General features: G+C 30.8%; 1 protein-coding gene across 1 annotated transcript; it reads left to right on the forward strand.

The window, feature by feature from the left end:
* The first annotated feature begins 1545 nt into the window (after window positions 1-1545).
* On the forward strand, window positions 1546-13145 carry LOC145828975 (protocadherin Fat 1-like). Its single transcript, XM_082936719.1, has 25 exons — window positions 1546-1719; window positions 1849-2006; window positions 2257-2490; window positions 2567-2747; window positions 2820-2969; window positions 3102-3243; window positions 3313-3413; window positions 3492-3624; window positions 3794-3936; window positions 4147-4245; window positions 4417-4567; window positions 4651-4820; window positions 5001-5424; window positions 5699-5923; window positions 6115-7240; window positions 7650-7865; window positions 8066-8272; window positions 8460-8605; window positions 9276-9491; window positions 9604-9710; window positions 9887-10060; window positions 10348-10495; window positions 11144-11194; window positions 12210-12427; window positions 12639-13145. Exons 1-25 carry the CDS (start codon window positions 1546-1548, stop codon window positions 13143-13145), a joined length of 5601 nt encoding a protein of 1866 aa, XP_082792845.1.
* Window positions 13146-14587: the final 1442 nt, after the last annotated feature.

Consider the following 14587-nt stretch of genomic DNA (forward strand, 5'->3'; position numbering starts at 1 on the left):
ACTAATTTGACATAGACTTATTCAAAGATAACAACAAATTACGCTATTAATTAAAAAAAAATGTTTTGAACTATTTTGATATATTGTTAATTTAATATATTCTCCTAGTTTATGTAACTTGTATACATATGTTACAGAAACTAAGATAACAAAACAATTATTGTATATGTTACAACTTATTGAAAAGTTATTCGTTTACAGATATAGCAAGGTGTGAGACTGTTATTGTTATTCAAGACGTCAACAATAATAAACCTGAATTTGATAGAAAAAATTATCAAGGAATTGTCGTAATTAATCAAACGATTGCCGGTGAACACTTACTGAAAGTTTGTATTTTGGTTGTTAATTTTACAATTTATTATAATAATAAGAAGGATTTGTACTTATTTGAAACTAAAAAACTAATTATGCAATAATTTAAAAGATAAAAGCATCAGATAATGACATTGGAGTGAATGGAAAAGTATCTTACAACTGGTACGATAAAAATAACAATGCTTTTCAATATTTTGATACTATTACTGATAGTGGAATAATCTATTTGAAAAAGCCACTGACGGAAAAGGGTTTAAATTGATTTTTTTTTAATTCAAGTTTTTATTATAAATATGATTGATTAGTTATTTAGCTTATAAAAGTGGAATTGAAATAATATGTGCATATATCAGTTTATTTTATTTGTTTTTCGTAATATAAAGTTAAATATTTGTTGAATGTCTCAGTCGTGAAACGAACGGAAGTTTTAAATTGAAGCAGACATTAATAAATAAGTAAATTTAACACCTGCAACAATAAATTTATTGTCTGAAATAATTTTACACTTACTACTTATAAACAGCACAGTTGCAAACAATTGGTTATTTTGTTGCAGATGAAGAAAGTTTTAGTTTTTTTATTCAAGCAATAGACGGAGATGGGAAATATTCTCTTGTTGGAGTGAATATTAATGTTATTTCAACAACAATTCAGTTACCAGTTTTTGAAAAAAGCATAATAAACGTTGTTGTACCTGAAGATATAGCTATACGATATAAAGTAAGTTTCCCATTTTTTTACAAATTGTCTTTGTATTATTAATCGTTAAATAAACTATGAGTATGCATTGTGACGAAAGAAACTTTCAGAAATAAGTTGAACAGTAAGTCACAAAATATTATATTTATTTCAAGTGTTATACAAACATTTAACTTATATTTAAAAACATACAATATAAGTTGAAATAGTAGAGAATAAAAACTGATTAGATTTAATTTATATACTATTCATTATAGATTGCTCAACCACAAGCTTTAGCAAAAAACCGAGAAATTTACTACAAATTTGCAAATCATCAAGGTAATTACTTTTATACATATCAATGCTATCATAATAAACCATGATAACTTGGCAATAATTTTTTGTCAAGTACAAAACTGTTAAGTAATTTTTGAAGTTTTTGTTGAAAACTATTTAAACCAAGTGAAAATTTTTGCTAAACAATAAAGTAATAAAGTTGAAAGGTATTCAATGAGAAAATAATCGTCATAACTAAGTTACAAATATATGATAATAAAACAAACAGATGGTGATGAAACACAAACGAGAAACTTCAAAATAAACAAACTGAATGGAGCAATTACCCTAACACAAGAGTTAGATTATGAAAATAAAAATTATTTTGAGCTTATTGTAGTTGCATATGTAAGAGAAGAAACTGAACTTATGGCTGAATCTAAAGTAAGAAAAACTTTCTTGAAGTTTTAAAAAACTGTTTAATTGAAGTAAACAATTCAATTTCAAAGAAATTATACTGTTAGGTTTAATAATATATATTTGTAAACAACACAAAATATATTGCTTATTCAGATAACAATTGAAATTGAAGACATAAACGACAATCCACCTCAGTTTGATAGTCTTTCATATAAAACTTTTGTTGTTGAAAATAAATTGCCATATGAACCGCTTGTACAAGTCAAATGTAGTGATAAAGACTCTACAAAATATTCAACTATCAAGTATAGGTAACGATTTGAACTAAAATACCAAATATTTATACTGTCTTTTTTAAAAACTAAAAGAAACTAGATACTACATATAAATTAGATTTCATTTAATTGCTTTTTGTTGGCAGTAAAGTGTAAAATTACTGAAGTTAACTCAAATGAATTTAATTAAATTTTCGTAAATAAGTTTAGTTTAGTTGATAGTACTGCTTAATTAATAAAATATAAAACAACACTGAGTTTTGTAAACTGAATTATTTTTTTTCAGGTTCAATGAAAGTCATCCATCTTTTAATATCAACCCAGTGTCTGGGATGGTTTCCCTGAAAAAATCTCTGGACAGAGAAAACTACATTGAAACAAAAGGAACAATTAGTCTCAAAGTGTCTTGCACAGACGGAAAATATGTTGATAGTTCAAACATAATTGTCACAATTAAAGATGTTAATGACAGAAAAGCTGTGTTTAAAACCGACTCAAACCAGTTTAATATTTCTGAAGGGTAAGTGTTGTATAAAAACTATAGAAGTTTAAATATTTATGTGGTCAAACAAAATTATTTTTTTTGTTTCTTTCAGGGCTAAAGCAGGATACAAAACAGCATCAGTAATGTCAGCGGTAGATCAAGATTCTTCAACAAATGCTTCACTTGTAACAACAAGTATTATTAAAGGAGATCCTCTTCATTATTTCGATGTGTTTTTTCAATCGAAACACTCTTTAGAAGCTTCAGGAATGTACTTAAACATTGGATTTGAAGTAAGGATTTGCTTATGTTTAAACTTAAATGCTTTGTATTACAAAGTGTTGTAATAATTCTTCTATTCTTAGGTTGCTAATGATATTGATTCAAACATTCCTGATGTAAATGAAGTTACTGTCTCAGTTTTTGACGGAATTCATCACTCTTATGCACAAGCTACTATAAACATTGTAAACCGAAAGTACAAACTACCAATTGGAAAACCGCTTTGCAAAAAGGTCGACTTCTTTTATTCCACTTTAGTTACTACGTTTTATACTTAAAATAGCTTTACAAATTAAAAAAATACATTATTACAAGATATAACAACTATATGCTACGGTCGTTAAATACATTTTATTTTTTTACAGCTTTTTTACAACGTATCTGTCAATGAAAACAATAAAGTAAACTCACAAATAGCTACAATCGACATTGCAGACAAATATAGTAAAGCTATTTACACTTTGATTGGAGAATTTAAAAATAGATTTTCATTCGATGAAAGTACTGGTTAGTAAAACTTTAAAAGTAAACCAACAGTTCTATAACTATAATACTATCTAAATATACTTTTTTTAGGAATAATTTATGCGACTGAAAGTTTAGACAGAGAAGAAAGAGATAGCTACCACTTAAACCTTCAAGTTAAGTACTCGAACGATTTAAAGTGCCTGATACAGGTAAAAAAAATTAAAACAACTAGATTAATTAATCATTCAAAAAAAAACGATTATGTCTTACTCAAACTTATTTTCTAGATCTTTATAAAAGTGTTAGATGTGAATGACAACTGGCCAACATTTACAAAAAGTCAATTGAGGGTTCGTGTAAAAGAAGATTCGGTTGTGGGAAGCGTTGTTTGTCAATTTGCTGCATTTGATGCTGACATTGGTTTGTTTTTTGAAATCAGCTACAACTACCTGAATAAAAAAATAAACTTAGTTTAAAACAAAATAAAAAACATTTTTTTAAGATTATTTTTTGTTTCCAAACTATAAATAAGTTTAAAAACAAAAAGACACATAGTATTTTATTTTAACTCCTTTAACTAACATTTTAGGTGAAAACTCTCAACTGAAATATGCTCTACAACGTCACAGTTTAGATTCAGTTCCTTTTGAAATTGATGAAAAACATGGTTATTTGATATTACAAAGACCCGTTGATCGTGAAATTAGAGACAAATACCTTTTCAACATTACTGTTAGTTAAATTTTTTCTTGAAATTCATATAACTTTAGTTACAATTTTAATAAAGTTTCTTAAGCAGTTAAAGCTACAATAGGTGAAGTTTTATTTTGTCGACTAAGCTGAAGAAAATTGGCAAACATGCTTTGATTTTCAAACATAGAAAAATATTGTTAACTCTATACACGAGATACAACTATAGTTTTACTATAATTCTTTTTAAAGGTAAAAGACCAAGGGATTCCAGTTAAGTCAACATCAGTTCAAGTTAATTTAAGAGTAACAGACGTGAATGACAATGCTCCTGTATTCAATCAAACAAGTGTTAGCTTTCAGTATTTAAAATGTTTTATGACTAAAAATCCGTTGACCGTTACTTATTTACCATAAATTTTACTTTACAAAGAGTGGTGTGCTTTACTCTAACAAAATACAAAATTTAATAAAGAAACCTTTTAATTGTATAATTAATATTAATCGACTCTTTTTTTTCAGTACAAAGCTGAGGTTAAGGAAAGTGCCAAAATTAGCCATCTAGTGGCAAAAGTTGAAGCATTCAGTTTAGACGATGGAGTAAATGCGGATTTGCAATACCTCATTGTTGGAGGAAATGAGCTTAACAAGTTTCAAATCGACAGTAGATCAGGTATAAGAGAATGACTTAAAAAATAACTACTTAAATCATTTATATAGTGACAACATTCAAATACAACTTTCATTCAAATACAGGAGAAGTTGTTCTTCTTGATGAAGTGGATTATGAGATGAACAAATATTTTGTGTTGACAGTCCGGGCGCAGGATCTTACAGATGACCCACTTATGAGCGACACTTCTCTCAACATACGTGTCATTGACGTCAATGACAACAAACCTACTTTTAACAACATCAATTTTCCTGTGAGTATAAACTGTTTGAATAAAAAGGTTTAAATAAAAAGCTAATGTCTTTTGTCTTTCAAATTAAAGATATTCGAAAGTCAACTATTATTTATTATTTTGTAAAAAGTTCAAATCTGGTCATAGTTCGTGCTTAAATCGTAATTTAGATTCAGTTTTCAAACAAGTTGTTATTTTCAGATATTCGTCAATGAAGATATCATTGATGACGTCGTAGCAACGATAACTGCTTTCGACAAGGACCAAGGCGCAGGGGGCGAGGTCAAGTACTCGTTGCTAAGCAACGAAGCGGACCAGCTGCCGTTTCAATTGGATGAGGACAGCGGTCGGCTGTCAGTGGTCGAACCAGGTCTGGACTTTGAAGCCCGCCGTTCGTATGCCTTTGAAGTAGTTGCCAGGGACAACGGAACTCCTTCCCTAGCAACGAGCGTCGACGTCGCTGTCAAAGTGAGAGACGTCAACGACTGTCGACCGCGGGTGGCGCTCAAGAGTTTGCATGACAACGTTGCGTTGCGTTGTCAAAGTGACGTCACGACAAAGTGCACTGCGAGCGTGTCGGAAGCAGAATGGAGAAACTTTTTTTTCGGAGGAGGGCATAGTAACGGTGGGGGCGACGGATAATGACGTTGCCAAGGGAAACGCGGCCCCTTTTAAATTTAATCTCGACTCACAAATAGCAGGTTAAATAACTTGTTTGTTTTGTGTATACATTTATTTAGCTCAAACTTACTTATATAAGCATTTTAAAAAGCCCATTTCAACTTATTAGTTAATGTACGGTATATCTTTTTATACATGAAACATAATTTTTTTTTTTTTTTATGAAGAAAAAATTAAAATAAAGTCATAGCTTAAACCAAACACTTTTCTTTTAACAGGTGAATTTGTTTTTAATGACAAAAATGTGCTGATATCAAACAACCCGTACGAAATAGAAGACATTTCATCAGATAAAGCGGCTAAAACGTTCCATTTCACCATAACTGCTACTGACAGTGGAAATCTCGAATCTTTGCCTCTTTATTTAGAAGTTGTCATTTTGAAAGAAAGCAAGTATCCACCGGTTTTGATCTCTCAAAAGATTCAAATTATGACTACTGAAGGTTTGTTCAAATATAAACTAATTTCGAGTATTATAAAAGGATTTTATTATAACAACCAACATGTATACACGAAAAGATATATTAATAATTACCCAAACTTAGCTACCTTTTATACGACGGTCTTTATTTTACTGAATTGAATATTAATTATTCGTCTTAAACTAGTTTTTAGTTTTACTGTTCTGTTTCAGATTACTTCAAAGGAGGAGTGATATCCTCAAAGCTGTACGCCACCGACAAGGACCCCAACGACTTGCAGCGGCTCACTTTCAAGATCGACTCGCTCGCCGACTTCGAGTCGTTCACGGTGAACCCCCTCACCGGCAAGCTGTCGGCGACCAATGGCGTGCGAGGTCGCCACAACGTCACGATTGGCGTCAGCGATGGCAGCAGGTACTCGACGGGCCGGGTCGCCATCGAAGTGGTGAAAATTTCAAAGGAGTCGATTCAGAGTTCGGTCCAGGTCACTTTCGAGGGGATTTCCCCAGAAGCGTACCTTTCGACGGTTCACGGCAAATTTTTAGCGGCCCTCGGTGACATTCTTCCAAGGGGTTCGAACCCCGGTGAAAATGTGGAAATTTTGTCCTTGAAACGCATGAATGATTTCAATGCCCAGCTGGTGTTCAGCGTGAGGTCGCCGAAGCGTGAAGGCCAGTACCTGAAAGTCGGCCGCCAGCTGAAAGACTCGCTGCCGCTGCTCACCGAGAAGGCGGGGGTGAGGGTTACGGACGTCAGGGGGGAGGAGTGCGACCTCGAGTGCGCCCACGAGTGCCGGCACGACGTAATTGTGACGTTATCAGGGGAAAGTCCCGTCACCACGAAAAAGTGGAGCTTGCTGACCCCTCATTGGTTCGAACGCGAGGAGAAGTGCGTGTGCAGGAAAGGTCACGCGGGTGTGAATTGCGCTTCCGTTTGCGCTGGAGTAACGGACGTGTGCGAGGAAGTTGGCGGAAAGTGCGAGCTGGACGCGAACGAGGTGCGAGGCTACCGGTGCGCGCAGAAGAACCGAAGGAACAGCGCGGTTTCTTTCGGGGGAAATTCCCTGATCGAGTACAAGCTGAACAACCCTGAAGTGTTCAGTTTGTCGCTGAGGTTCAGAAGCCGGCAGCGCGACGCAAAACTGCTGGAGGCCGCGGAAGAGTCGGGAGGCAGCTTGGCGCGCGTCAGCGTCGACGAAGGGAAACTGAAGCTGGAGTTCGCGTGCGGGTTGGACGGCGGAAACATGCAAACCATGGAAATGAGCGAGTCGGAAATGAGCGACGGAAACTGGCATGACGTCACAATCGAACCCATTTCCGACAAAGATTGCGCTTATAGGTATGAAGTTTTTATTAATATTTACCATTAAAATTTTTATCAAGATTTTAATTGTATTTTCGTAAAAAACTTATGCTTGTTACTAGTAAGATATACTAAGTGATAGTTTTCTGGCTTAGAGTTTTATATTAGCTGCTTACTCTTATTATAACGACTTTTATTAATGCTAAAACATAACTACAAAAGATTGCGCTTAGATGTATTTAGCTTTAGTTTTCTATACTAGTTATTTAGTTCTTTATCAGTTAGTTTTATATGCTTTTCTTTGCTAACTGTTAAAAAGCATGCAATGGATCTAATTTTACCAATCAAGTTACGACATGCTATTGTTAGTAAACATTTGCATGTACTATATATTGCTATATATTAACTATAACTAATTTTGATTATTCTAAATAAATTTTTACAGGTTGGTAGTAGACAGTAAATACGAGGCTACAGGAGCATTGGGTGAGAACAAAAAAAGAAAGTTGAAATTTGACAAACTTACACTGGGAGGATTAGATAAAAATAATGATGGTATGATTGGATGCATTGAAGAAATTAAAATTAACCAAATTTTAATTCAAGATCTTCTTCATTACAATAAATTGAGAATTACTAAGAAACAAGAAGTTCTTGATAGGTTAGTTTCTGTTTCTATACTCTTTATACGTTAGAAGAATATATGGTTATGCTAAATAAAAACTATACAAAATTCCTACTATGTTTTAAGAAAATGTATAAATCTAACTATTTTGATGCAACATAGACATTTAGTTTTAATAAAATGAACTTCATTGAAGTATCAATAAACAATATGTTAAAATCTACCTAATTTTTCAGATGTAGCATGGATATTGGGTCTTGCGTGAATCATTTTTGTAGCAACGGCGGTAAATGCGGACTAGACATGTCTTTAGAGGGAAATTCCCCAATATGCAAGTGTAGTTCGGGTTATGCAGGGCCTGATTGTCGCAAAAGGAAGGTTTGTGAAGACTTGCCGTGCAAAAATAAAGGAATTTGCCATTCACAAGCTGTTGAAAGTTTTAGGTTGGTGAAATTTAAAATAGTTTTAGTTATTTCCTCGAATATTCAATACTTATTTTAATAAAAAAAGCTTAATCTGTTTTACAGATATGAACTTAATGTTTTTATGAACTTGTTCTTTGCTCACTTTTAGTAATTAGTAGTACTTTACTTATAGGATATAAAACCATTAGTTTTATCATTATCACAGATGCGAATGTAAAGAAGGTTTTGGAGGAGAATTTTGTGACGTCATATGCAAGGAGGGGTTCACCGGAGTGAATTGTGACGTCATAATAAATAAATGTTTCAGTTACGATGAAAATTTTGCTTGCAACTGCTCTTTATCAAATGAAGGTAAGCTTTTTTACTATGGATATTTGCTTTGGATGTAGTAATATGTAACTACAAGCAACAAACTAATTTTGACTGCAAACATATTCTAAAATTTTTATTATGTAAAAAATTTGCTGCTAATAAACGTAAAGTTTGAAGCTTTCATGAGAAATGCTTAAACATTTTTTTTTCATAATATGTAAAGTTTATTGAAATAAAACACTATCTTATCTTAAAAAGACGTTATTTACTAATATTAAACATATATGCTTTTAAAAGCTTAAGACTTTAAATTTCAACAGCAGTATTATAATCAACTACCAAAGTATAATTTGTTTAATATGGATTCTTAAAGACGACTTTATCGCTTGTTTATTAAAACTAATCCTGTTGTTTAAATAGGGATGTATTTTTGTCACGCAATATTTCTTTTTTTTGTATGTCACGCAAAAACTTACAAATCTATTATTTATTGAAAAGTAATAATAAGAACGTAATAAAATACTATTTATTAGCTGTATGTGTAAAAAAATTATAAAAAAGTAGCATAAAAAGTACGTAGTTGAACTTGTAAAATTCATAGAAAAAAAAAGCTTAAACAATTGTAATGGTTTAAAATAGCTTATAAGTTCCAAGTTTAAAAGTTTTAGTTAAAAACTTCAAATCAACAAAATAATAATGATGCTAACAGGTTGCAAAACTATCCTAGAAAATCAGACTAACGCGAAGAAATCATCATTTCCTTATTTAATCCTCATAATTATTATTTTAATCGTCATAATCGTTGCCACCATAGCAACTGCAGTCGGCTGCTACGTAAGAAGGAGGCGAGGAAAAAGAATGCGAACCGGAAGTACTATTTCCACTAAAGAAAAGTTTTATTTGACACAACTGAAACACAGAGAAGGTTTAAACAGTTTACATTAATTAATTTTAAAGTTTATTATTATATAAGTCTTTGAAGTTTAATTCACTAAAAGCAGAAATATTAACGATCTATAAAATGGTTTATTTCATAGATCACTCGTCAGATGGAAACCAGTCGATTCCAAAGCCACCGATTCCTGCAAGACCTGTTGATTATCAGAGATGTTCAAGAGAAATTATTGACAGCATGGTTGAACAAGTAAATATAATTATTATTATATATTCAGTTCTTAGTTTACAGTTTGCATACTTCTAATTACTACAATTTAACTATTTAATTATCTGTTTTTAAAAAATTTTCAGTTGAAAACCAACAATGAAATCAACAATTTATCATTAAAAAAATTAATTACATGTTTTAAAATAATTTTTCAGGAGCTAAAGAACAGGAAACAGTCAAATGACGTATTCGACAAAAGTATGACGTCATTCCAGGACAATGAAAAATTGACGTCATACCAGGATAGTGGAAAGCTAACGTCATTGGCTTCCGATTCAACTTCGTTTCAGAAAATTCCCATGTCTTGGACTGACTATGAGCACAATCATGTAAGTAGTATAATTGTTAACACCAAAAATATTAGCTCAATTTGAAGTTGTTATTTCTGTTAATTAATTATTATAGTTCACACCTGTAAACTGACACAATGGTTATTATATTATTTTAACTATAATTAAAAAAAAATACAATCTTTATATTTATAAGTATGATTAAATAAAATTTTAAGTTATTGTAAGCTTTCACTGACTGTTCATTAAAACTATAATAACTTTTTTAAGTAGATATTTAATTTCGTTTAAACAAAATGCTTCAACTAATTTTTAAACCATCACAGTTCAGCGGAAGTATATCTGGTTGTTCGTCTTACAGCAAAAGAACTCCGATCCCGTCTGCGAAATCACCGAAACTGTTCACCAGGATTCCCAGATTTCAGCAGCAGTCAGTTCACAAAGTAGCAAGCAAGCAGTCCATTGCAGAACAGCGTAAGTTTTATAACAGTAGTCGAGTGGTAGTCAGGCGTAGATTGATTCTTTATTAACTTTTTCAGTTGACTTCCTTGTTTTATATATTATTTTAATACACTTTTCTATTTATTTTTAGCAGTGTTTTAGACTCTAATAATAATATGATTTTTTTGGAAAACATTTAAAAAATCCAATAGTTTTAAAGATTTTTTTTTATTTGAAAAACATGTTAGTTCTCACTTTTTAAAATTCTTATAATGTAAAATTTTCTTTAAGACTTGATCTCTTATCATGTATAATTGTTATTAAATTAATTCAATCACTGTTTTAAAATTTTAACAGTATGTTAGCTAGACGTAGATATACACTGATTTTGTTTTAATTTTTCAGTAAAACTTTATAATTTTTAGATTTTCAAATTTTTAACATTTATTTTACTTTATTGTATCTTTTGAAAAAATTTTTGATTCGTAACGTATTTTTATTACAAGATATACTTACAAGTTTAAAAATTTTTAATATCTAATTTCAGTTCTAAACAAAGTTAAAAAAATATTAATTTTTAATTAGAACATCTTTAAAATGTAAATTTTGTAACTTTGTTTTTTTTTCTCACTGTTTTCTTAACTAAAATTTGTTTAACCACAGTTTTGTAATTCTAAACAGTTGGAAGAAAACCAAAAAAATTGAATTTAGCAGAATTCAACCGTAATACAGGTCTATAAATAAAAAGCTTGGTTATGGTGTTTTTTGTACAAATTTAGCATGTACTCAAAAACGTGGTGTTAATCATTATAATAAATAACTTCAACTGTTTTTTTCTGAAATTATCTGAATTTTGAAAGTTACTTGTTTATGCTAACTTTCAAATAATTTAACATGAAAGACTTAAAATTACATAAAACATTGAAAAATAATTTTGATTTCATATAGCTAGGTATATCCAGTTATAAGCTTTTGCTTTATGTTTCAAAATTTAAAGATAAGTATGTCAACTATTATTATCTATCCTGTTATACTTAGTGGTTTTACATATGTTGTACTGTTGTTTGTTTTTAAGTTTCATTTTAAAACTTTCATCTAAATGAAAAATTTCTAAGTTTACCATGGTTATTAAAAAAATTTAATGTTAAACTTTATTGTTTAATGTTAAAACTTTTAATGTTAGTAAAAGTGTTAATTTATCTGGCTTCAAAAATTTTTAGTTTTTATTCTAAACGTATTTTTTTAAACTCAAATGATAACACTTATTTTAACTGCTCTTCATTTTTAGCATGTAAATTATTAAGTTGTGATGAATTTTATATTTCGTACAAAACAAAAGTTATTAATGGTTTTATTAGGCTGTTATTTTGTAATTCGAAATATAACTTGTTACTTTTATTACGAAATCTCAAAGCATGTTGATAAATCTCATAGCATGTTGTTTTTGCATGTGTATTATCATGTAACTTGCATTTATTTCAGTATGTTATATTAGGTTTTTCTATACATGTTTTTTTTTTTACAAGAAGTTGTTTTATTAATTGCATATTTTGAAAAGAAAACTAGTTATCTAAATATTTAATAAAATGATTCTTAAGAACCGATTAACTCTTTAAACTCAATGAGAAAATGTTAACTTTTTATTTTTAACTTAAAAAGAAACTTTAAATAAGTTGTAAAAGTCTCTAAAACTCAATTATAAAATTTGACGAATCCTTTTTAATACTTAAATAATTTTATTCACCAGATTACGCATGGGACGTTTCTGATTGGATTAAAAACAACTCGTCGGCGGCCAATCACGTTCCTGAACACGTGACGTCAGTACCAGTGAGGCTGAACAACAGATCCGACGGTGTGACGTCATCAAACAATCGCGTGACAGCACATTACAACTTGGCTGGTAGAAAACCGAAAAGGAAGGGGAGAAAATGCAGCGACGCTTCCACAACAGATTCAAAACTGGTTTGTATAAATTTATAAACTTAAAAAGTTTTATAAGTATAAATATATATATCTAGACACAAAATAGACAAGTGAATGTTGATAAAACTAAACATTTGAAGCTTTTATATAATAAGTATATAAATATTTACGTAAGTTACAAGTCAAGATCATTAAATGACAAAGTAATTATTTATTAGTTTTGATTCGAGTATTTATTTTTTCAAACCAGATACGTCATCCGCAAGACGACGAAAGCTCCCAGTATGACGTCAGTAGCGAGGTTACGACGGCTGCCAGGCAACCCGGGCGCCTATTACGTAGCAACTATGACGTCACCAACCCCCGATTCGAACCTTCGAACATCCTGCCATCCGTTTCCATGGAGCACGAGCGTTTCTCAATGGACGAAAAAATCTCTGAGGCCTCGGAGGATTTCTATGACGACACGGACGAGTACGAAATTTCCGCTCCGATGCCCACCGACATTATGACGTCACTTTTGGAGGGCGAGATGGAGGTGGACATGCCGACTCCGGCGAGGGCGCGCAAAAACAAGTTTCACCCCGACCAGTACCTACCCGCCGTCGTCACCATGGCAACCAGTTCCTCGTCGTCGGTCGACGGTGACGTCACTGTACAGTTGCTTGGCAACCAGCTGCAGATGTCGTCGCTTTCCGACTTGGAAGAAGATGACGTCAACAATTCGTTGATGTTACGTCATAATGACAACGCTTGAAAAACTTTACTTTTGAGAAACATTCCCTCTTTTCTCGTTTTCAGTGTCGAAGTATTTTTGCTGCTGCTTGAAATAAATAAAAGTTTTAATGAAAGCAGCTTGACGGAAAGCCTTTTAATTTTTGCTGTGATTTGAGGCTTCATTTTTTTAATTACTTTAAATATAAAGCTTACATTTTGACATACAAAAGATTTACCTTTTCTAAATAATTTTTCAGTTACCTTTTATAAATAAAATAGCGTTTTTGTTACTAAGTACTTTTTTCTGTTGTTCGTTTTTTTAAATCAGTTTTTTACAGTAAAGTTACTAAGGTACTCTCTAGTTTTTATCATCATCCTGTTAATACAAATAAAAGTGCCTGGAAAAAAATTTCAAATATTCAAGAAGTTTGAATATGTGGGTATTTGTTAATCGAACATGAGTTGATGTTATATGTGTATTGTGACTGTTTCAAAATTGTGATGTTAAACAAATAAACATAAATCATCTAAATAGTTTTTTATTTATACTGTAAGTCTTTTGATTTTTTTTTTAGTTGTTTATATGTTTAACATTTGATAACGAATATTAAAATACCTAAATGGTTTAAGCTTATAGGCATATTTGAAAACTGCATGATTTAGGTTGAACATTATTATAATTTTATTTCAGTGTTAAATTTTATAAAACAACTATTAAATAAGTTGTTTTAATTTACTCTCAATAAATTAAACCATTTTATACTCTTGTTTCAATTTAAATTGAAGTTTAAACCACTTTATGTTGCAAGTTTTCTTTTGTAAGTAATAACTGAACATAAACTTCTAAAATCTGTTCAAACTCATTAATATTAAGTCGCTAGAAGACTATAAAGAAAATAAGAATGACTTTTGTTTTTTTAATTTAAAGCACGTTTTGATACTAAAAAGATTTATTTTAAGTTTTCTGAACCCTTAATTAAAACACTATTGGCTAATTTTTCAGTTATACTTGGTCGATTTCAAAATGCATTTATACTGTCAAATTATGTAGTGAGAAATAAAACATCGATATTCTTTCGGTTTGCACTTAAGCTAGTTTGACCTTTTGGTTAGTTCGTTTGTTATGATGTAAAAATGAACCCGTTTTGATCTTAAATAAAAGCTATAAAATTATACTTTGACTACTAAAAATAATTTTCGAACTCCAAAATAAATTCCTTGAATATTGAAACTAGTAACATCTAGTACCAAAGTGTTTAAAATCAAGATTTTAAAACAAACTAAAACTTTTATTTGGCTTTGATATACGTGTAACACAGTTATAATCATTTTATTTCTGTAAACAATTTTTTATATTGATTGTCAAGAAATAAAAACCATTATAACCTTTTTGCTACCTGAAAAAAACATCTAAACACCAACTTAATCAAATTTTTAATTTTTAAATACGTTGATTAGAAAGTAAGGTTCCATACGCAATTA

Source organism: Thalia democratica, chromosome 2 (assembly GCF_965202585.1).
Source record: "Thalia democratica chromosome 2, ktThaDemo2.hap1.1, whole genome shotgun sequence".
NCBI lineage: Eukaryota > Metazoa > Chordata > Thaliacea > Salpida > Salpidae > Thalia > Thalia democratica.